Source organism: Lissotriton vulgaris, chromosome 1_2 (genome assembly GCF_964263255.1).
Source record: "Lissotriton vulgaris chromosome 1_2, aLisVul1.2, whole genome shotgun sequence".
Classification (NCBI taxonomy): domain Eukaryota; kingdom Metazoa; phylum Chordata; class Amphibia; order Caudata; family Salamandridae; genus Lissotriton; species Lissotriton vulgaris.
Window position 1 is genome coordinate 14991818 of NC_141686.1, and position 25348 is coordinate 15017165.

The 25348-nt window shown below is 45.7% G+C and overlaps 1 protein-coding gene across 1 annotated transcript in view; it reads right to left on the reverse strand.

The window, feature by feature from the left end:
- The window catches only part of KIAA0930 (KIAA0930 ortholog), a 615380-nt gene that overhangs the window by 174073 nt on the left and 415959 nt on the right, over positions 1–25348 (reverse strand). Inside the window, exon 5 of the mRNA XM_086952743.1 lies at positions 14627–14728. Within this exon, the coding sequence (XP_086808869.1) occupies positions 14627–14728 (102 nt within the window). The remainder of the gene's footprint in view (positions 1–14626; positions 14729–25348) is intronic.

Sequence of the window (25348 nt, forward strand, 5' to 3'; positions counted from 1 at the left end):
CGGTAATTACCAAGGGATAAGGTATGTTGAACGTGTAGTGATGGCATGTGAATGTGCTGACAAATCCAAAGTTACTTTAAGGCCACCAATGATTCCGGTGGAGTGTCCCAAGATGGCATGGGAGACTACTGATGTGGATATTATGGGCCCTGTAGTTAATGAAGAGGGAAGTTGTAAATTTGTCATAGTGGCGATGGATTATTTTTCTAAGTGGCCTGAAATAGTTGTTGGGGAAGCAGTAAGTGCAGGAAATGTGGTTAAGTTTTTGGATCATTTGTTTCAAAGAGAAGATTTACCCAAGAAAATCTTAACAGACAATGGCCCGCTATTTCGGAGCATGGAACTACAATTGTTCTTGCAGCGTAATGGGGTGGAACATAAACGTACGTAAGTTTATCATCCAGAAAGTAATGATGAGGTGGAGAGGTTCGACAGCATGATTAAGGGAGCACTCAGATGGCGAGTATCAGAGGGAAAGACTGGATGATGAAGGTGAAGAAAATGGTTTGGATGTATCGTATAACGACTTGTGTGACTGGATATAGTCCTTTTATGCTAATGCGAGGTAGGGTTACCAAAGACACTCAGGATTGGATGGAACAATCTAAGCAAATTCAATGGTCACCAGATTGTGAGAAAAAATGTAGAGGCACAAATTAAGTACAAAACATGTAGTGATGTTAAAATGGGTGCCAAGGATGTGGAGGTACAAGTTGGAGAAATGGTGTATGCAAGGAGGCTGGTAAAAGGGAGAAAGGATGGGGGTATGTTTTAAGATCCTTGGAGGGTGGAACAGGTTTTTGTACATGGAGCTAAATTAAGTGATAGCAGTGTATGGCACATGAGGTGGATGGCTAAATGTAAGAATAGAGTGGAATCTTCAACAAAGCTAGCGCCACCACTACACCCCATCGTCCGCAAGGCCATCAACATCTCCTTTGAGATCGCAACCTTCCCGGAGAGCTGGAAGCACGGCGAGATCAACGCCTTACTCAAGAAACCCAAGGCAGATCCGAAGCACCTCAAATACTTCTGGCCCATCTCCCTGCTCCCGTTCCCACTGAAGGTTTTTGAGAAGACCGCCAACAGATAACTGACCCACTACCTCGAGGAGAACAACATCCTGGACCGATCCTAGTTCGGGTTCCGCAGCAACCACAGTACCGAAACTGCTCTCATCGCCACCACCGATGACATCAGGGCCCTGCTGGACAACGGCAAAACCCCGGCCCTCATCCTCCTGGACATATCAGCCGCCTTCAACACTGTCTGTCATCAGACCCTACGCACACGCCTCCACAACGCAGGAATCCGAGATAGGCTCTGGAAAGGACTACCTCCTTCCTCTCTGTTAGAACCCAGAGCGTCCGCCTCCCCCTTTCCGGTCCGTAGCCTCCAAGATCATCTGCGGCGTACCCCAAGGATCATCCCTCAGGCCGACACTGTTCAACTTCTACATGGCACCGCTCGCCCACGTCGCCCGACTGCACGACCTCAACATCAACATCATCTCTTAAGCCGACGACACTCAGCTGATCCTCTCCCTCATCAAGGACCCCCTCACCTCCAAAACCAACCTCCACGAAGGAATGAAGGCCATCGTCGAGTGGATGAAGAACAGCCGTCTGAAGCTGAACGCGGACAAGACGGAGGTCCTCATCCTCGGCCCACCCCCTCAGCCTGGGATGACTCCTGGTGGCGGACCGCACTGGGAGCAGCACTGAGACCCACAGACCACGCAAGCAATCTGGGGTTTATCCTTGATTTAACACACTCAATGACCAAGCAAGTCAACGCCGTCTCTTCCTCCTGCTTCAACACCCTCCGTATGCTCCGCAAGATCTACAGGTGGATCCCCACCGGAACAAGAAGAACGGTCACCCAGGCCCTCGTCAGCAGCAGGCTGGACTTACGGCAACGCCCTCTACGCAGGAGCCTCGCCCAAACTCCTGAAACGACTTCAACGCATACAGAACAGCTCTGCATGCCTAATCCTCGACAGCCCTCGTAACAGCCACATCACACCCCACCTGAGAGACCTGCACTGGCTTACCGTCAACAAGAGAATCACCTTCACGCTTCTCACCCATGCTCACAAGGCACTCCACAACCCCGGACCGGCAGACTTCAACAGAAGGCTCACCGTTTAAACCCCGAACCGCCAGGTCCGCTCCGCCGACCTCTCCCTCGCCACCGTCCCCCGCATCCGAAGGGCGACCACCGGCGGAAGATCATTCTCCCACCTGGCCACCAAGACCTGGAACACCCTCCCCATCCTCCTACGGCAGACCCAGGACCTACTAACCTTCAGGAGGCTACTCAAGACCTGGCTATTCGAGCAGAAGCAGCACCTCCCCCGCCTGCAGCGCTTTAAGACCCTCACGGGTAAGTAGTGCGCTTAACAAATGTTCTGATTGATTGATTGGATCTCAGGAGGTGGACAGGGAGAAGAGATTTTAGTGGTAGGAAATTGAAGAAATAGAAGGTGTTGGCATGTTGAAGAGTAGGAATGAGTGTGTGGGTGGTAATAAGGGAGATATGAGGGCAAGTGAAAGATGAAAGAGAAATAGGATGTGCTGAGGGTCAGAGAAGTAGTAGAGGTGTGACATAACGTAAGGAAAGAGTCAGTGAGAGTGGACGTGTGGTAAATAAACCTATGCACTAGGAGGAATTTGTTCTGGGGTATGTTGCATAGTTGATATATGTAATAGAAGGAGGTAATGTTATATATGGGATCTAGTAGAAATATATTATATTGTCATAGTCAAATCCTTGTTCTAGTAGTTAATACTTTGTTCTAGTAATGGAGGTTTAGTTTATTAGGTCATTATACATATTTTATATCATGTATATATGTTTTCATTTCTGTAACTGTTAAGTAAGAAAGGGGATGTGCTAAGTCATTAGATTCTTGTCTCGAGGTATGAGTTAAGAATCTAAAGTAGAATGTGTAGTTTTGAAGAGGAACAGTTATTTAGTTCCTAGATTGTAAGAAGGTTTCTCCCGAGTCGTTCCCTCAGGACTGAATTAAGAAGTAAATGTTTATCTTACTTTGTCGAGTACTTCTTTACGACACCTATTTCTATTTTATTAATCTTTCTTCAAATGTGCTTTTCTTTGCGGTCACCCCTCCTCCTCCTCTCTTAACTTCCCTTTCCTGTTCCTCATTTTCCCACATTCTTAGACTCTCAGCCCACTATCTTGAGCCACTCTTCTGTTTTGCTGTGCACTTTTCACTGTATTGAGCCTGTGGCATTTTTAAATCCCATTGGCGCCACACTCACTCTCACCTCTACTGACCATTACAAAAGTTGTCTTCGCACCTCCTTTCTGGCCTTTCCCTAATCCAAATGGCCACCAACTTGCTTGTGTCTATCAAATGGTTTGCCAACCAACTACTTCCTTAGATGCCTAGAAACCAATCCTTCAATGGTTACTTTGTAACTGGCCTCTTCAGCCGCCAAGGTACTCTCCATTTTTCTCCCTTCCTTACATACTATTCATTTACTGTAAATATGGACACTGTTTGAAAGGTAACTCCCCCCATCTGGCATAACTCCAGTTCCTGAGTTCTACAGAATAATAAAAAGCAAGAAAGAAAGAAAGAAAGGAAGAAAAAGGGTGGTATAGTATACCAGACAGGCCTGTGTGTCTGGCAAGGCTTATTTATTTATTTTATTTTGAAGGTCTTATATAGCGCGAACAAGATCCTTACGGATATCAGAGCGCTTTACACTCAGTTAAACAAGGTATACAAACAAGTAAATGTAGGCACATCAAGAATACAAGTTACATAGTACAAAAGTGAAGCATAAGGGTACAAGATGAGAACGTTGAATTAGGCAGTGTTCAGTGTGCGTACCTAAAGGAGTCAGGAGGCCCTTTGTCCAAGAGGGAGTCAAGGAAAGGGGGTACTTAGACAGAGGGAAACCTTGGACTATGGGAAGGTGAGTTTTGCCACAATATCCAACATGCGAGAGATTTGAGAGGCCTTCCGATTCTATCAAACAATCATTTATGAAGAGCGGGAAATCACGAGAGGCTCTCAAGGCACTGGATTAAAAATGTTTACAAAACACAAACCAAAAGTCCGGGAACGACCATTAGGGGCAATGTAAACTAGGCTCGTCCCCTGCATCCCACAACTAATTCTGAAGCACATTCAGCACACCTTGAAGACGGACAGGGTACCTATGCCAGCTTCTGAGGAAGTAATTAGCAATGATTTCCCTTCCTCCCCTTCCTGGTTTTGCAGCGCCAGCTGAAGATGGTAATTGACATTGTGTGCTAAAGGGGTGTCATCATTCATCTCACTCCGCTGGAAGAGATAGCAGTGCAGCATTAGGAAAGATGCTCCTGCACCTGTACCCCAAGCTTGGCAACCTTTCTTCCGAGCCTATCTTCGATTCAAACTATGGGGTACCTCCTCGAAAACAAATTCATCAAATCCCTGTCCAGATCTGTCTCTATGTTTACCTCACTGGTTAAGGCCAAGCAAACATGAAGCATGTTTTCCGCAAGCCCCATCTATTTTTTCACAGCCGGCGATCATTGGGGGTTCTTGTAAAGCTGCCTCCTAGACTGCATCTCTGTCCGACCCTCTTTCTGAGGGTGCTAGGACCTCACCTGTAGCTACAGCACTCCCACCTTGTTTCCAGTGCATCCTCGCACCTCCAAAGGTATCAGCCGTGTTTTCAAACATCCATACTTCCCAGCGCCTAATCAAGGTAAGCAATCTTTCCATCCTCTTTACACTCTGCCCCTCACGGGCAGGTGTTGCTTTAGACCTCCTAGCTTGAATCACCATTACCTCCAATCCTTGGGTCCTGCAGAGAGTTCCAGTAACAAAATCGGCTTTGGGCTACACCATCCCAGTCCCACAGACCAAACCCCATTCCTTTTGGGACTGAGTTATCCATCCTAGTAGATCAGGAGGTTTTAGACATGGAGCAGAAAACTGCAATAATTCCCACATCCCCTAAAAGAAGATTTATGAGCTTGATCGTCCTCATTTGCAAAAATGAGAAGGGCATTTACCAGTCATCAACCATCAAACTCGAGATCATTGGGTCTTGTATGGATGGTACACCCTTCTTCCACGGACTGGTTAGTCAGGTGTGATTTCAAGGATGCCTATTTTTCAATTTCAATCTGCTCAGACCATCAACTGTGTCTGGAGTACCGCAGTAGACGTGGCTGTTCCGCTGCTTCCCTTTGGTCTGTCTTTCTCACCTTGTTGCTTCACCAAGGACCCCGTGCAATAGGTCCCCATTTAAGGGCCAGCACGTTACACTCATTACTTGCCTTAACGATACCATTCTCATGCACCAGCCTGCAAAAACACTTTCTCTGAACCTCGTTCCTACAGTCTCACAATCTGGAATTTACATTTACATTCTGAAAATCTTCTAGCACCCCTTCTTCCTCGGTTTAACTGTGGACAGTGTCTCTTGTGCACTCAAACTACCAGACAATAAGCTGTCCCTCATCAGGGGTGAACCGAAGTCCACCTTATCAGCACCCTTCCTTTCCTTAAGGTCATTAACGCAGTAGTAACGCAGTAGTGACAAGCAAGCAAAGGAAAAAACACTGATCTGACTGTAGTGAAGAGCAGGAGGCGATATTCGTAATATAATGTACTTTAATTAGTTATATAATTAAATGAGGAAAGGTCATCTACACACACTTCTAATGGACTAGGTAATCTAGATAAACAGTCCGCCACAATATTTTCCCTTCCTGGTAAATAAATCATCTTGTAAATGTACTCCTTCATTCTCATTGATATCCTTCCTAATCTAGCAGAGGCTACGCAGTCCCTTCACCCAATAGAATACGAACTAAAGGTCTAAGATCTGTGCGAATGATTACAGGTCTTCCCCACACATAAGCTCGAAAATGTTCTAAAGCCCATGCACAAGTCAGCGCTTCTCTTTCTATTATGGGATATATTTACATTCTGCAGGAGACATGCTCTTGCAGCAAACAAAATAATTTTGTCTTTACCCTCTTTGCTCTGCTGTGAAAGGACTGCCCCAAACCCTTGTCACTCGCATCCGCTGTTAACAAACACTCTAAATTTGGGTCAAAACTAAATAAAGCATTTACATTTTGCAAATCTCTTTTAACCTGTGCAAATTCCCTTTCACACTCCTTTGACCATTTGAATTTTAAATTCTTTTTAAGCAACGATCGAATAGTGTACACTTTAGATGCAAAATTGCTTATAAATTTGGCACAGTATTCTGCCATACCTAAAAACCTTATTTCCTCTTTTGAACTAGGAGCTTGTGATTTTATAATGTTCTCCACCAGTGAAGGTTTTGGTTTAACTCCTTCCTCGCTTATTATGTGGCCCAAATACGAGACGCTTCTTTGCCCAAACTTACATTTCGTTAATTCTATGGCTAATCCAGCTGATTGTAATGTTGTCAAAACCTGATGTAACCTTAAGTCATGTTCTTCTTTGTGCGCAGCAACAATTAGAATATTGTCTTGGAAAAAACAGACTCCTTCCATTTCCCCAAACAATTTGTGCATCAGCCGCTGATAAACAAAAGGCATACGCCTGAATTGGTAACACCCAAAAGGCGTAATAAAAGCCGTAAGACTTCTTGACTCCGGTTCCAACACAACCTGATGATATGCAGCCGAAAGATCAATGGTTGAAAACCATGTTGCACCTCTCAAAGAAGACACCATCTCAATAATTTTTAGTAATGGGAACTTTTCTAGAACTATATTATTATTTAAATGGTGTAAATCATTGCACAAACACATTTTTCTGTTCGGTTTTCGTGCAACCACGACCGGAGAAATCCATTGAGATGTTTTAATCTCCTCGATGACCCGCTTTTGCAACAACCCTTGTATTTCTCTTTTGACCTCGTCTCTAATTAACATAGGAATAGTCCATACTTTATGGACTCTGGGTACTGCATTGCTTTTAAGCACAATTTTGTGTTCAAATCCTTTTAACATCCCCAAATCCTGCTCAAAGACCATATGAAATTTGTTTTTAACACCTCACTCATCTTACTGGATTTATCCATAATAAGTACCTTCTCTTCACTATTCGAATCTAGTATTATGTGTAAGTCTTTCTGTAAGACAGATGGTCCCACCTTGGCTACATATAGTTTTCCTCTTGTAGATCTTCCTTTAAAAAGGAATGTAAGCCACCTGAAACCCAACATGTCAATTTTCTCACCCGTGTAACTGACAGGATTCACGTCTGAAACATTCAACTTTTCACCAATTTTGTCTACAAATTTCTTTTTCCAAACTTCCTCGTTTATAATTGTATAAGGAGACCCAGAATTAGCGTAAACATTTACACACACACCCCTAATGACACTTCACAAATAGGTTTCCCTTCCATTGACTCTTCATTAATATTCAAGACTGAATTTCCTCTCACATTCTTCACGCAATCTTCATTATCCTCAAACTCCTCGTCATTACAACCATCATCATTCCAAATACATTTGACATTGCTACGCCTACTGCACATTTTGCTGAAATGACCTAGAAGTCCACAAATGCCACATTTCTTCCTTAACCCCTTCGATGCTCATTACGGAACGGTTCCGTCATGAGCATCGGTCGCGCTGTGCTCATGACGGAACCGTTCCGTCATGACCACACCCGCGATTGGAATGTTCAGCACCGGGGGAGAATCGGCGCCGCACGCAAGGTGTTAAGGCTGGGCACTTTTTACTAAATGCTAAATGTTCCTTGCTGTCACATCTATAGCACCTCCTTTCGTCTGTCTTTGTCACTCCTCGCTGTAATTTTGACGGTTGGTTGGTCCATTTTCCCTGAGTCTGCTTAGAATTGTATTTGGTTGTGTTTTGTATTTTAAACACCTCTCCTGCATCTTTATCTAGGGCTTTCTCTGTTTCTTTAATTACATTGGCGCACCTTCCTGACATTTCGGATTTTCTTATTATAGCTAAAACATCCTCCAAAGGCGCGTCACCATTCACCCATAGACGATCTTGTATAGGTGAATTATTATTGTGCATCACCAACTGATCGCGAATAAGGTCATCATGTAGATTACCAAATTTACAGTCAATCGCCAACTTTTTTAAATCGTCAAGCCGCTCATCTACCATTTCATCTGTATTTTGTTTCCTTTGAAATAACTTGTGTCTAATTACCCCTATGCACACTTATCCATATCCTTAAGTGTATTTTCAAACACATTCAAATTGGTATCTTCTACTTTTGTCATCCTCGAATGGGTTTATAATCCTATTGGTCCAAGTGAATGGAGGAGTATTCTCTTCTTTTTTTCTGCTTTCATTTTTCTTGCCTAATCAATTGCAGAAATATAATTTACAAAGTATTCCTTCCATTCTACCCATTTAATGTTGGGCTGTGAAACCTTAGCCCAAAAAGGTTCTGGAGCACTAATCAAAAAATGTTGTTGTGCCATAACCAGTTCTGTTTCTTTACTGTTACTATGTCCCTTTTCCATAAACTGTAAATATATCTCTTGAAATTATAATCTCACCTGTCTCTGTGAAGTTTATTCAGCAATTTCCAATTAATATCTTAAATAATATTTTATTTTTCGCTGTTTTCCGACTGCCTTACCCGTTTCCTCTATTCCGTTTTCTACTTCTGCCCAAACGTCCTTTCAACTATTGCAATTATAAGTCACTACTGTGACTCCGGCAAGAAGTCGTTCCAACTCGAAGTTCCGATTTCTGTCAGCCAAAACGGTCACCAACCCTTCGCGATGACGTTGGTACGCGCTACTCTCATTGAATACTCGATGATGTTGCAATTCCTCATCAACATCGCGAGGTCAGCACCCTTCACGCTCCCGGAATGTCGCCGCTGTTCGAAAGATGCAGCCGAAGGCGAATTCCCAACAGCTTCAGTTCACATCAAAGTAAGGTAACAAGTACTTCTTACCCCAAAATTATGTTCCACAGCTAGCCGTAACTGCAAAGTTGCTGAAGACAGTTTGTTGTCTTGACAAGTTCACCTTGTCATCAAAACATTATTTCCAATTTTGACCATCCAGCGCTCACGTCGATTTTCACCGTGGTGTAGCTTAAATCTTGTTCATTCTCCGTCCCTCATCGCCATTTGTAGTGAAGAGCAGGAGGCGATATTCGTAATATAATGTACTTTAATTAGTTATATAATTAAATAAGGAAACAAGCGTACCCCAGGAACACAGCTTCTCCTTTAATTCTCCAGCAGCAACAGCTCTAAATGGAATCCAATACAGAACAAAAGATACACATTCCATGGCTTGCTAAGGGGGGTTTGGGGGGGGGGGGGGCCAGCCGACGGCAGGGAGGTTCCCCCCCGGGCGGTTTGGGAGGGCCGTGTGGGGTGGGTTTTAGCAGCCCAATTGGGACATCCAAGGTTGAGAGTGGCATGAACACTGATGCAATTGATTTGGTGACAGGTACTTTGCATAGCAAGGAGCTGAAAATTAAGAAATTGCCCTACATGGGCGTCACAAAGCCTTTAGGTGCACATTTGATGCTATCCACAAAAGAGAGAATTTGGAAGGGTGAGTATGTGGAAATTTTAAAATTATTGCACAGGGAGGTACGTTCTAAGGAAGGTTCGAAGGAGGAAGAGTAGGAGTTGGCTAAGCGCCCCAAAGTTCCCCTCACCATTGAAAATTGGACAGCGGCCTTTTTAATATACGCTAGCGTATATCGCAAAAAATTTATTTCCAGAGCGCTGCGTTGCTATTTTTAAGTACATGGATGTTATCAGGAAGGCACAGATAACAGGTAGCGGTTTCGCGTGGGCCCAATATGAGGAAGAGTTTAGAGCTCGGTTGGCTTGGGACCCTGAGGCAAAGTGGGTGGAATTGGACACGGATTTATGGCAACACACAATGGGGGCATCCGCTGGTGGTAAGACGATCTTTACTGCTAGTGGATTATCTTTAGTTTACCGGCCCTTTCAGGGTAAGCCCACCAGGGGAGGGGTGGGACATGCATCAGCAACACAGTCTGGGGTGGGTACCTGTTGGGACTTTAACAAAGGTTTGTGCACCAGGGAATTCTGTAAATATCGCCACGAGTGCTCACAATGTGGTAGAAGACACCCCTTGGCTAAGTGTTGGGGGCCTCGACCTTCAGGGGGTCAGCAGTGGTCACAGCAAAGTGCTGGCGCCTCAGGCACACCGCAACAGTCACAGGTTACAATGGAGGGAAAGACAATGCAGGGGTTGGGCCCAAAGGCTCATACTCCGTTTAAATTGGTTCAATTGATGAAAGGTCTCCTGGATTATGATGATGTTAGAGCACAACAACTTTTGATGGCTGGTTTTCAAGAAGGTTTCTGTCTTGGTTACTCAGGGCCGCGGTTGCGGCGCTGGTCCAAGAATCTAAAATCAGCTGATGAGCACAAGGCTATAGTGCAAGACAAATTGGACAAGGAGGTACAGGAGGGTAGGATGGCCGGTCCTTTTGATGACTGGCCTCTGGATAATTTGATCATTTCCCCAATTGGTGTTGTTCCGAAAAAGGAAGCAGGTCAGTACAGATTAATTCAACACTTGTCATGGCCAGAAGGGTCCTCAGTTAATGACTTTATTGATGAGGAAGCAGCTTCTGTGTCTTACTCTTCTGTTGATGTGGCAATGTCCTTAGTGGTGACCGCTGGCATTTCGGCTGAAATGGCAAAATGCGATATAAAATCTGCATTTAGATTGCTTCCAGTCCATCCTGAAGATTGGAATCTTCTGGGCATCCATTTCAATGGTAAATGGTACGTGGACAAGGCACTGCCAATGGGTTGCTCCATATCCTGCTCTCTTTTTGAAACGTTTAGTACTTTCCTTCAATGGTTTTTTACACACAAGTCTGGACATCAGTTAGTGACACACTATTTAGATGACTTCTTTTTTGTCGGATCTCAGGGCTCTTCAGACTGTCAGGCAGCTTTGGACACATTTCAGAAGCTCATGGACCTTTTAGGTGTACCGTTTGCACCAGAAAAGACAATGGGTCCTTGTGCGACCATGTCCTTTTTGGGCATTGAGATTGATTCTCAAGCAATGGAGACTCGGTTACCAATGGATAAGAAGAAGAAAATGCTGGAGTTATTGCAATCAATGTTGGCAAAAACAAAGGTTACAGTCAAGGAAGTGCAAGTGCTGTTGGGCCATCTAAATTTTGCTTGTAGGGTGGTCAGAGCCGGAAGAACTTTTTGCAGGCGCTTAGGCAGGTCCTTGTCTGGTTTTAATCTGACCCATCACCATGTGCGCTCGTCAGCAGGGGTCAAAGAAGATCTGCGCATGTGGGAAGCCTTTTTGCATTCCTTCAATGGTGTTCCTTTATTCAGGGAGGACGATTGGGTTTGGGATGTTCAGATTTTCTCGGACGCAGCGGGCAGTGAAGGTTTCGGGCTGTACTGGCAAGGGAAGTGGTGTGCAGAACAGTGGCCTGCCAGGTGGAAGAATGGTGGTAGGAGTATTGCCTTTCTTGAACTATTTCCAGTGGTGGTGGCTTTGACATTGTGGGGACAGGCTTTGGCACACAAGAAATTTCTCTTTCGGATCGACAATCTGGCTTTAGTGGATGTCATCAATAGGCAATCAGCTAGGGATACGCAGATTTTGAAATTGCTCCGAGTTGTTGTGCTGGGCTGTCTTAGGTATGACATTAGTTTCAGGGTCTTGCACATTCCTGGTGTGGACAATGACATTGCGGATGCTTTGTCCCGTTCGCAGTGGGAGTGATTCCATGGGCCGGCCTCGGAAGCGGACAGGACTCCAACCCCCATGCCAGAACACCTCTGGGAGGTAGGTGACACAGGGTCATACAGCTGGTGGTAGGTTCTTTGTCTTTATCTACTCGGTCTGCATATGAGTTAGCCTGGAGAGAATTTTTGGAGTCAGGGGCTTGCAGGCGTGATCTTGGCTGGAGACGAGTAGAAGATGTTGTGCAGTTTATTCTGGATTTGATGGACAGACAGTTATCCAAGGTGACCATTGCGGGCAAGTTAGCTGACATTTCTTTTATGGGCAAGCTTTTGTGGGGTTACTCTCCTTTGGCTGGTGAGGTAGGGAAAAGAATGTTAGAAGGCTGGTCCCGGTAGCTCGGAGCCCCTTGTCTTGGCAAAATTTAGCTAGAGTGGTGGAGGTTTTGCCCCGGATTTTCAGGGATGATTTTGAAGAGTCCCTTTTCTCCACTCTTATGGTGTGGATGTTTTTTGGTGCTTTCAGAGTTTCGGAGTTGTTAGGTTCTAAGTTATTGGGGGGGTTGTCTGGGGGATGTTCATTTGTCAGAGAGGGGTGTTCATTTGTGGTTACCTCAATCAAAAACAGACCAGAGAGCGAAAGGTAAATGGGTCTGGCTAGACGCGTCTTCTCCCTTAGGTACATGCCCTTTACACTGGGCACGGCGATGGTGGTCTGTTTCTGGGGGACATCTGGATGATCTTGTTTTTCAGCATGCTGACGGATCCAGGGTTACAGATTTTCAATTGCGCATGGTGCTCCGTAAGGCTTTATGGGACATTGGTTTAGATGCTAAGAAATATGGTACTCATTCTTTTAGGATCGGGGCGGCCACTGAAGCACACAACAGGGGTTGGTCTTCCCAGGACATCATGCGCTTGGGGCGTTGGTCTTCACAATGGTTTAAGCGCTATGTGCGAAGTGAATCAGAAGAAGCGCTGGCGTCATCATCTTTTTCGTAAATTTGATACTGCCTTTTTTGTTTCAGGTTCCGTGGCTGGCCCCCGCTCAGCGGTTATGACCATTTGGATAGCGGGACACTCCTTCGTGAAGCGAGCATCTGTACAAGCTTGTGATAGATATTTTGGTTCTATGTTGGGGTTCAATGAGCGTTTTTTCTCTGTAATTTGGAAAGGCAGGGGAGGCATGCTTTGGAAGGATTTAATTCCTGCCCTTAATGCTTGGTTGGTCGTAGGCCAATGCCCGGATGTTTTGGTTTTTCACTTAGGGGAAAATAACTTGTGCACTGTAAAAGGCGTTGTCCTGTTACGAGCTATGAAAAAATATATTTCTTTGTTGAAGCAGCAGTGGTCGGGATGCCATGTTTTTTGGACGGAGTTGGTTCCGCGGAGGTCATGGAGAGCTGCACTCAAGCCTAAGGCAATTGATAGAGCTCGTAAGAAGATCAACCTTGAGGTTTCCAGATTCTGTAGAGGTTTGGGTTTTGGTCGTGTGACTCATGGGGATATCTGGTATGACACGGTGGAGTTTTTTCGTGGTGACGGCGTCCATCTTTCCAGGATTGGTATGGATTTGTATCTTCTTGAGTTGAGAGAAGTGCTATCTCGTTGTTTGAGGATTCAGCAGATTGCGTCATAGGTTCATGCTACTTTTTGAGTCGTTTCTACTGTTTGGGGGGCAGAAAGGGGGGGTGTAGTTCTCCCCCCCCCCGCTTTCTGGGTGGCGGGGATTTTGGTGCTTTTGTCAGGATTGGCAAGATTTCGGTTGGCATGTGTTTAAGTTGTGGCATTGTCAGGGGGTTTTGGGCAGGATGATTCCTTGGGTATGTTCCATAGGTTGGGGGACCTGGATTGTTTGGGGGGCAAATTGGGCATTTGTGTTATGGTTGGGGAATTTGATAAGTTGAAATGTTTATGCAGGGGCTTGCATTGTTTGAATTTTTGTAATTATGTAATGTACGGGAGGGGGCGGGTTTTGATGATGTGTTAGGGGTGGGGTTGGTGATAAGGGGTTGAGGATTATCATATTTAGTGAGGACTAGTTTTGTAAGGCTTGGCCGAGGTATTTAATTTGTTAATGTGCACCTGTTTCAATAAAGCGGCCTTTTTCACACACAACTTTTGTTTGGTCTGCTCAACCCCTCACCCCTCCTCCCAAGGCACGAGCCACAAACCATAAGAAAATATATTGTAATGCAAACCAACACATATATAACACTGACGCTCGGCGCTCCACTACTCGCAGCTCTTCTGGGCACATGCTCCCACAGTTCCCGTTGGCTAATCCTAACACTACTCTCACCAGGAGAGCAGTGTCGGGATTAGGCGGAGTGCACTGGTTTTGCGCTCCATCTGGAGCTGGGAGCCTGTGCCTGCTGGTCTCTCCACCCAGCAAGGCAGCTGGGTTGGAGAGAAGTCAGTGCGCATAACGATTTGGACGCCGGCCAAACTGTTATGCACACTGGCAACAGTGCCTAACACTCCCCTCACCCTACTGCATTGATATGGCCCCACCTACAAGACTCGGACGGATGAAAAATAAAATGATTATCATTTTATTTTTATTCTGCCTCTGCTGGCGGGGGGAGGTGGGGAGCCAGGGGTGCCGCTCCTCCACCATAGTGGAGGATCCGGCGTTGATTACATCTTGTGAAAAAATTTGACAGGAGTGCATTGTTGCTGTAAACCCCGTACTCTGATTCAGCAGGTAACTCCAATTTATAGATGAATTGGGATTAAGTCTCAACAAAGAAGAGATGAACAAGAGGTGTTTTAACTGCTGAATTGCTACAAAACAAAGCCACCAAAAGGAGTAACTAAGTTATGCATGTTCACGACCCAGTTCTATCGCATCCATAAATTTTTCGGGTCTGCTGCATCATTTTAACAGTTTCAGCAGGACGTCAGCCCACTATTAGGGCAATTTAGGCTTGCTCACCTCTTCGAAATTGTCGATCATGTAGAATATGTTGGGGTAGCTGATCTTAGATTCCTCTCCTTTGCTGTCCATCGGATGTTTGCTCGGCGAGGCAAAAACTTGCTGAAAATGATTTAGAAAATGGTGATGGTGATTAGTAGTTTCTCTGCCATATCTTATGTTCAATTTTTATCTTCAACTGATTTTTCTGTATTTTATAAAGTGAGTAATGCTCTATTGTATTTTACATATCTGCACCTGTAAGGTAACGTCTGAACAACTGTCTGGTAATTATTTAAAAATAGTTACGTTAATAAGTGGAGAACACTGTGTGATCATTTAAGCAAAACGTAATAATCATGGAAAAGAAAGGACAACAGCCATTAATTCCGTAAAGAAGATTGTAGCATACAGAATTATAGATGGATAATTGTGAATAAAGAGGATCTTCTTCATAAAGGGGTCTGAGTGACACCAAAAAGAAAACAAGGGCGGTGGCAGAACAGAGTAACCAATTTGGTTACCTACTGGTGTGGTGTCACTTAAGTGAATACTTAAGATTTAAATATGGTTATTCATTTTGAGGCATATGCAAAAAAACTGTGCTTAATTTAAGACAGTGGTTGCAGGTAGGGCCCACCGGCACTCGTTTTTGGGAACCAGCACTTATTTTAGCTCAGCAGACTATGACCCAGAGCAAGCGAGCGCAAAACTCAAAAGGGGGAAAGAATGACAGAGGGAACATTTTATTTTTTATTTTATTTTATTTTGAAAGTTTTTGGAAAAACAGTGACAAAGAAACACAGCATGGATGAAAAAAGGAACCGGAAAGAGGGAGATACAGGGGCAGGCACTCTTTGGTGATGGATGAAAAAGGCATGGGGTGAATCATGTTTACGCAAATTTGGTATTCAGCACCTCCCACATTTGATAATGCTGTCGAACAAGTTACTTACCTTCGGTAGCGCCTTCTCTGGTAGCCTTCCCTGTTAGCTGCAGGTTCTTTACCTTAGAACAGGCTTCTCCAACGAGTAACTCAAGAGCTAATAGCAGCTCTCCAGCTACTTGTAAGTAGCTCTCTTATGTACAGGCCAATCTACTAAATTAGAAGCTTTTGCCTTATTGAATTTAAATGTATATACCAAAAAGAAAAGCGCATTTGAGATACACATGTGTGTATTTTTAGAACTCATTGTTCGATGTTTGGAGAAAAGCGGTTACATTTCAAATTACATTTCCCGTTCAACAATACAAACTACTGAGTTAGGTAAAAATAGACATATGTAATTCCAACGCCAAGATACTCTTCATCTTCAAGTGAAGCCTTCATCAGGACAAGGGCGCGAAAGGGGGCAGTGAATCTGATCTAAAAAACGTAATCAGAGATGAGAGGGGAATCCGTCACATGAATCAGGATCCTGGAAATCTTAATAAGGCTGTAGGACCCAAGGGGTTCCTATGTGATTAATTTATTTATTTATTTATTTATAAATTTATAAAGCGCCTGGTGACCTCCAATCTCTCCAACAATGTACTCGATCTTGTTCTGACACATTCAAAAATGCTGGACTCTAATGAAGGGATCTGGATTGGAGTTTAATTGGAAACGATGGTGACTACAACCGTTGAGAGGTGTCCAGCTTCTTATAAAAGGTTCTCGGGCTGCCACGAGGGTCTTGAGTATCTTAGTTAGATGGCCACACAAGTTGGTTGAGGAATCTGCTGGAGAGAATCGCGGGCTTACACGGGGGTTCAAATCATCCACGACTATGTACCGGGGTACCTGAAGGAGTGATTGGGTAGATGAGCGAAGCTCACGGACAGGGGTATACTCTTTTAACAGAGAAGAGATGAAGGCAGGGGCAGTGCCCTGGCGCGCCTGAAAAACCATGTAACCAGTTTTAAAAAGGGATCGCTCCCTAACAGGTAGCCAATGTAGTGCCTTCAGTAGGGGAGTGGAGTGATGGGAGCGGGGGAGGCTATACACCAATCTGGCCGCCTAGTTTTGAACCAGCTGGAGCTTCTGCAGACTGTACGCTGGGATGCCGTTGTAGAGGGCGTTGGCGTAGTCCAGCCGGGAGATAACCAGAGCGGACATGATTAACTTGAGTGCAAGGGGAGAAAAGAAACAAGAAACAGAGCGGATAGTTCGAAGAACAAGAAAACAGGAAGAAACAACAGAACTAATTTGTGAGTGAAGGTTGAGATGATTATTAAGTTTAATGCCCAGGGTCTTAACTGAGGAAGAAGGTGTAGGGGGGGATCCAAAAGAGGAAGGCCAGAAAGAGGAATTCCAGGGACTGGAGGAACCACCCGTAAGGACCAATTCTGTTTTGTCAGGGTTCAACTTCAGATGGTTGTGGTTCATCAAGTCCCTGATGAAAATCATAGTAGACTGAAAATTAGAAACAGAATGAGGAGAAGAAGACAGATTAAAGATAAGCTGGAGGTCATCTGCATAATTGTAAACAGTGACTTCCAGTTGCTGAAGTGCAAAGATCAGAGGATAGATATAGAGATTAAACAGAAGAGGGGAAAGAGAAGAACCCTGAGGAACACCACATGTGACTGAGTTGGGTGGCCGAAAAATCCCCCAGCCGGACCGCCTGGGTGCGGTCCCTCAGAAAGGACGATGCCAAACCAAGGCTGAGCCCTCGACCCCCGCTGCTCCGACACGGGAAAGTAAGATGGAATGATCCATCGTGTCGAAGGCGGCGGAGAGATCGAGGAGCACCAGGGCCTGGTAGTTGTTTTGGTCCATGCCCTCCCTGAGATTATTCAGGACCGACACCACAACGGACTCGGTAGAGTGCCTAGGCCGGAAGCCTGCCTGGCGGGACGCTAGGCCCCCATTGGCTTCTACATGGGCACTGAGGACCAATGTTACATGTCGCTCCAGCACCTTGCCCAAGTAGGGCAGGAGGGAGATGGGGCGATAATTAGCTAGAGCAAAGGGATCCGCGCCAGGCTTCTTCAGGATGGGCACTATGGTGGCAGATTTAAGTGCTGGAATTACCACCCCCTAGGCCAGCGAGCTGTTGAGAAGGGAGATTGGCGGTTTGGGGCAAACGGAGTAAATCTGTTGCAAAATATGGGCTGGACAGATGTCCCCCGGGGAACCAGACTTTACTTTGGGAAGTATTGCAAGAAACACTTCTTCGGTAAGCGGAGGGATAGAAGAAAGACAGCAGTGAACAGTCGGGGGAGAAGGCTCAGAAAAAGTAGGGGAAGGAAGTGAGATGTTGGCTTTGATGTTGCCAATTTTTTCTAAAAAATAGGAGTTCAAAGAGTCACAGAGGGACTGAGAGGGGGGAGGCTTGAGTGTGGCCCTGTCAGAATAGGCCAAGTCCTGAACGATGGAGAAAATCTCCCTGGATTTATTCTCCGCTACCAGAATTTTAGCTGAGAAGTGTGCAGTTTTAGCGCTTAATATGGCCCTTTTATAGTCACTCAGCAAAGTCAAATAATGAGTTTTTAGTAGAGGGCAATAGTCCTTTCTCCATTGCCTCTCGGCCCGCCGGAGGGTCAGCTTTTTTATCTTCAGGTCATCGCCAAACCACCGATTGGACTCCTTAGATCTTCGGGTTGATATCCGTCGTAAAGGGGCTACCATGTCGCAGCCTCCAGCAAGCCAGGTATCGATGGCAACGGCTTGAGAGATAGAAGATAAGCCCTCTAAATTAGGTGCGGAGTTCAAAAGGGAGGATGACAATGCAGGAAGGTCTACCCTATTCCAGTTCCGCGCCCAGGTGTTTTTGGCAGGCGGAATCTTTGTTGCCGACTTAAGGCGGAGGGAAAAGGAAATCAGGGCATGGTCTGACCAGGGGCATGGGGACACGGACATGGAAGAGACCGAGGTATTAAGAGACCAAACCTGGTCTAGTACATGACCGTGAATATGCGTAGGAGTCTGCAGATGGGAGATAAAATTCAGGGATACAAGTGAGTCAGAAAATTGCTTAGAGGCAGTACATTCATGGGGGTCTAAGGGCCAATAATTAAAATCCCCTAATACCAGAACTGAAGCGTGATTAATCGCTAAAGTGGCTAATAGGTCCTGAAATGCTGGCAAAAACAGGTGGGAAGACTGGGGAGGGCGATACATTAATAAACAGGTGAGCGGCGGAGAAAAGGCGAAGGAGCGAGCCACAAGGTGCTCGGTAGGGTTGGTAGGAGAGGAGGGAAGAAGTTGGAAGTTGTGCTCAGATCGAGCAATAAGAGCCACGCCACCCCCTGCTTTACCCGCTGATCGATCAGCGCGGAGGGCCACATAAGAAGGGGGAAGGGCAGCCAATAGGCAGGGAGGAGTCACAAAACCATGTTTCTGTTAAAAGTAACATGTCAGGGTGGTGAGTATCAAGCAGCACAAATAACTCCTGGTGGTGCTTTACTGCCGACCTGGTATTGAGTAAGATGATGGACAGGGGAGGGGAAAGGAATGAGGAACCAGGATCGGGGACGTAGGACAACGGAGGAATCGTGTTAGTAGGTATAGGGTAATGGGAGGTAGGATCAAGGCCAAGAGCAGAGATGCGCCTAATAATGGGTACAGCCAGGGGCCAAGGACCCTGAAGAGCAAGTAGGTCCACAGATGAATAAGGAGGGACATAAGGACGCGCCCCTAGCCCTGTCTGGGCGCAGACGGGCTTGACTTAGGCTCGACTTCGGCGCGCCTTTGTCGCGCCCGCTGCGCTTCCTCATTGGGGGACGTTTAAATAGGGGTGGAGCGCGGGGGTGTGGCGCCGAGCTAGGTCGCCTGACCAGCCCAAACGAAGATGGCGCCCACACTCCACCGAGCCCTGAAGAGGTGAGATTAAAAGTTAGTCTCCTGTTGACTTTGGAGCAAATAAAAACAATTTCTGAAGTCCAGCGCCGCTGCTCTCATTCAGCAGGGCGTCAGCAAAGCACAGTCTCGTTTCTGACTGCAGGCGCGAACCCTCTGCCACCGGGGTCGCCTGCCTCCATTAGCGAGCAATGAAGAAGCCACTCCTAAATAGGGGCAGAGCGCGGGGGTGAGGCGCCGAGCTAGGTCGCCTGACCAGCCCAAACGAAGATGGCGCCCACACTCCACCTTCAGCCTCTTTCCCGATTTATCATTTGTGATTTTGTTTTTCTGAGGCATGAGTTTGTTCTAATCAATATATGAATTGTGTTTTTTCAGTTTGTCAATTAAATATTATTTCTGGTTTATTGAGGTCATAGTGACTACTGTTCTATTACTTATTCAGTACTTTCACCATCCAAACACTACCCTTCCCTTTCCATTTCTTTAGGGGCATTAAATGTGATCAATGACGGATGTATTTTATGAATAATTTTTATGATACACGTTGTGAATAAAAACAATTTTATATTTTCTCTGAATTCATTCAAGCTGTTCAGTTATGGTTTATTTGCTTTAGTACCTGGGACCACCTTGTTTGTATCATTACTGAACCCATTCACTCTTCTTCATATATGGGTTATAGAAAATACTACTGTCTATACCTGGGAGAGATAAAAGACAAAAAATCATGGATACATTTTGTACATTAACCGTGGCTTAAGCACATAGCGACAATCTTACTATAGTCTGAAACCTATGATTGTATCTTCCAGCATTACTCAAATATTCCTACAAACAATGAATAGTACCGCACTTATATCGTAATGTATGAAATGTATCCATGAGGTGGAAGATAAGGACATCACTTGGAGAACCGAGCACTCAAGTGATAAAATACCCAATGATGATACTACTCATTAGACATCAGAACGGAGAATCAAAATATAGCGCACCATGGCTCCCACCGGTCCCGACCCCCATTTTAGGCGCGAGAACCAGTGGGAAAACCTAGCAAGGAAGGGAGGTGTGCCCACTTTTGTCAACTCCACCACTCATGTGCGGGAGGCGAGGTGAAGCATCCATCTCAGTCCCCACCACCTCATAGATGGGGGACCCCTCCAATCAGCAAGGGGCTTATGCCTCCCTCCCACTTGAGGGTGGCATACTAGGAGGTGTAGACACCCCAGGAAAGGGACCCATTGGTGCCAACCTGCACACCCCTGTAACACCCCTAAATCTAGTATTTAGGGGTACCTCTGAACCTTGCCTCTTCAGATTCTACGTGACAAGAAGAAGAAGGACCGAAGAGCCGTGCTGCAGAAGAGGAGGAAGACAAAAACTTCTTTCAGCCCAGCCCTATTGGCCTGTCTCCTGCTCTGAACCTCGGCGAGCTGAACTCCGGTGTGTCCTGCAGCCAGCAGCCTCTTGCTAGCACATGCTTCAGGAGGAGCGAGGCCTCAAATTGTGCGGTTATTCCCACACCTCCCCTGATGACTATGACCGACACAGTGAAGTCAAAGAACACTTCAAATTCATGGGCTTCATGTGCTCCTTGTGCTACCTGACGATTTGGACTGGAAGGTCCAGAGACTGCTCAGGAGCGGCTCCATGAGCAGGACCAGGACCTTCTGTGTGACTGGACTCAAGAGCGTTGAGGGGATGGCCTTATGTCGGACAGCACGGAGCTCTAGAGAATGTTCCCTAAGCACCTCTGGATTCATGGCGCAGCAGTCCTCACAGGACTCCAAACATCACAAACAAACCAAATGTGGGACTGTCAGTTATCTGCATGTGATAGGTTTTTTGGGGGACATTACAAAGCACACCAAGAGTAAGTATTTGCAAAAAATGCTCTGACAAAACATCAAAAAATCTCAGTAAAAAAGTGACTGGGGAGTAGCTCTTCCAGATCTATGCTGACTGTCATGGAAAGAGAAGACCTGATGTCAGCGTACTGGGGTGGCACCTATAAAGGCACCGTGCATGTCACATCCAGCACTGACAATGCCGGCGCAGAGATGAATGACCCAACCTCCCAGGGCACTGGGCTTCTGCCTGGAAATTTACAGATCCAGACTGACACCTCAGCTATATTCTAAGGCATGGTTACTCACAAACTTTCTCTCAGGGGCTACATTTACAGTGAGGTTTATGGCCGAGGGCCACACCGGTGGGGGCGGGGTCAGTGGGGGAGGGGGCAGGGCTATAGCACAAAAAGAAAACTGTGACCATGAGGTTAAACCCAGGCCCCTGCAGCGGACGCCTTCGTCCACTGAGCCACCAGACCTGGAATGTATATGTATATGTATATGTATATGTATATGTATATGTATATGTATATGTGTGTGTGTGTATAAAAGGGAGGCACACCAGAGGCCAATAAAGAGTAAGACTTGCAGGAAGCAGTGTTTGCCGGAAATGGGTGTAATCAGCAGGCCTTCGAGAAAGGAGCATGATGGCTCCGAAACGCGTCAGGCACGAACTGGAAAATAACTGGGATGAAACTCCGGTCTCCTTTACAATAAAGATTTGGTGAAATCATCTGTTGCTGGAGTGGCGTCCTCAATGCAGGGGCAACTTTGTGGAGATGTTAATACGCGGATAGCCCATCCACGGAGGATTGCACCGCCCAGAAAAAAGGTAAAGGGTCCGTGGGGACTAGAAAACTTTCAGGACCCCGAAACGGTAGCAGCGGAATAACAATGATGAAACCGGAGTGTTTATCCTGGGACCCACTGGAGGGTTTTTGAATGAAAAGTTTTAAAACATTGTTGAAATGCACCAAACCCACTGGAGGGTATTAATGCGGCTTTAAATTTGTACCACAGCTCCCAGCATGCAATGTGATCAAGCCCGAAAAGGGAGGCACACCAGAGGCCAATAAAGAGTAAGACTTGCAGGAAGCAGTGTTTGCCGGAAATGGGTGTAATCAGCAGGCCTTCGAGAAAGGAGCATGATGGCTCCGAAACGCGTCAGGCACGGACTGGAAAATAACTGGGATGAAACTCCGGTCTCCTTTACAATAAAGATTTGGTGAAATCATCTGTTGCTGGAGTGGCGTCCTCAATGCAGGGGCAACTTTGTGGAGATGTTAATACGCGGATAGCCCATCCGTGGAGGATTGCACCGCCCAGAAAAAAGGTAAAGGGTCCGTGGGGACTAGAAAACTTTCAGGACCCCGAAACGGTAGCAGCGGAATAACAATGATGAAACCGGAGTGTTTATCCTGGGACCCACTGGAGGGTTTTTGAATGAAAAGTTTTAAAACATTGTTGAAATGCACCAAACCCACTGGAGGGTATTAATGCGGCTTTAAATTTGTACCACAGCTCCCAGCATGCAATGTGATCAAGCCCGAAAAGGGAGGCACACCAGAGGCCAATAAAGAGTAAGACTTGCAGAAAGCAGTGTTTGCCGGAAATGGGTGTAATCAGCAGGCCTTCGAGAAAGGAGCATGATGGCTCCGAAACGCGTCAGGCACGGACTGGAAAATAACTGGGATGAAACTCCGGTCTCCTTTACAATAAAGATTTGGTGAAATCATCTGTTGCTGGAGTGGCGTCCACAATGCAGGGGAAACTTTGTGGAGATATATATATATATATATATATATACACACTATGTTGCTATATTTATATGCTGCTATTATGATGAAATGTGTATTTTGCACATTATATGAATATCTGGCTGCTTTATCTTAAGTCTGCTATTCATCAACCATAAATTTGCACACTACGTGATTATTATGCTGCTACAATAATATGCTGCTATAGAAATGAATTCGATATTCAATTATTTTTATGCACATTGAAAAATGATGTTGTATCATTATATTGCGAATTTGCACAACTGTGGAGCATTATGCTGTACACTAACTTGTCTATGTTCATGAGAAAGAGGGAGAAGCGTCATTTCCTGGTCTAACACTTTATAAACACTTACCCCGCTAAGGCAACACGTCATGTGATCAAGACCTGATAGGGGTTGAAACGTGTCATGGTGGACTGGCTGGTCAAACTATAATAAAGAATCTTTGATTGGCACAAGTACCTGGGTCCACTATCGTCTCTTTGTTGTACAAGAAGCAATTTCAAGCGACGTTGGAGAAATATATATATATATATATATATATATATGTAAATGTGTTTCGATTTATATAGCGCAACACTTTAACCCAGGGGTCTCAAGGCGCTTGCTTAGGGAACCCGTCCTGGTATTCCCCTGTGAGATACCCCGGTCGGGTATCCACAAGGTGAAAGCCAGGCATCCCGCCGCGAGGGCCCGTAGTGGAGATTAAGCAAGCTATTGCCCAGAGTCGCAGAGTGTGACCCCATGAGTCGAGTAGGCACCGGATCGAGAATTATCGACTCTGTGGATTTTTGAGCCAGAGACCCGCCGAGGCGGGGAATCGAACCCTGGTCCACGGCCGATCTCAGCTTCCGGGTCTGCCGCCTCTAACCACTGAGCCACGCTTCTCCATATGTGTGTGTGTGTGTATATATATGTGTATATATATGTATGTATGTGTATATATATATATATATATATATATATATATATATATATATATATATATATATTAGGAAGCTATTCCCCCCCGTTTAGGGTGGGAACTCACCCCATTAACACTTTTACATCTAAGTGGGGTAACTCACAATCCAGCAACGGCCCATTTTGTCTGGACATGACAGAAACATTAGGTCACATCTTTTTCGTCTGTCCCGCTTATAGCAAACCCAGATCTAGAGGGTTGAAACCCACCTGTGCCAACTTGGGTACTAGGTCCAGCCTAGAGGCTCTTAGAATCCTCAAAACATCAGTGGCTGGACCGGTTGTGGTTGCGGTAGTTAATTATCTGGGCTGGGTATGGGTGCTTCGTTGGAAAGAGAAGAGGCAGAGGCACCGGTCCACCCCGATAGGCCTCTTTTGTTTTTTTAAACATCTATTATGTATCACCCCATAGAGACATTACCCATTTACTGTAAATGCAGGGCCCCAATTTTAGGCCATTTGTTTTGGCTCGGTTTTAATGTTTTTATATATATTTATCAACAATTTTACAATGGATATATAAGGTGCTCGAATGGATATATTGTATTATTCCTGTTCTGTCTCTTGACAACTACAATGAGTAGCTCCACTATCTTTATGTCATGTATATGTTGTTTTAACTTTTGTGATTTTATGCAAATCGAAATAAAGTTATACATGATATTGATATATATATATATATATATATATATATATATATATATATATATACATGATATATATATATATATATATATATATAATATCCCTCTCTCTCCCTCTGTCTCCCTCTCTCTGCCTCCCTCTCTCTGCCTCCCTCTCTCTGCCTCCCTCCCTCCCTCTGTCTGCCTCCCTCTGTCTGCCTCCCTCTGTCTGCCTCCCTCTGTCTGCCTCCCTCTGTCTGCCTCCCTCTGTCTGCCTCCCTCTGTCTGCCTCCCTCTGTCTGCCTCCCTCTGTCTCCCTCCCTCTGTCTCCCTCCCTCTGTCTCCCTCCCTCTGTCTCCCTCCCTCTGTCTCCCTCCCTCTGTCTCCCTCTGTCTGTCACCCTCTGTCTGTCACCCTCCTCCCTCTGTCTGTCTATCTCCCTCGCTCTGTTTGCTTCCCTCTCCCTCCCTCAGTCTCCCTGATTCCCTCCCTCGTTCTCCCTCAGTCTCCCCCTGATTCCCTCTCCCTGTCTCCCTCCCTCGGTCTCCCTCCCTTTGTCTCCCTCCCTCTCCCTGTCTCGGTCTCTCAGTCTCCCTGTCTCGGTCTTTCAGTCTCCCTGTCTCGGTCTCTCAGTCTCCCTGACTCAGTCTCCCTGTCCCCTGTCTGTCTCTCTGTCTTCTTGTCCCTGTCTCCCCGTCTCTATCTCCCCGTTTCGGTCTCCCTGTCCGTTTCGGTCTCCCCGTC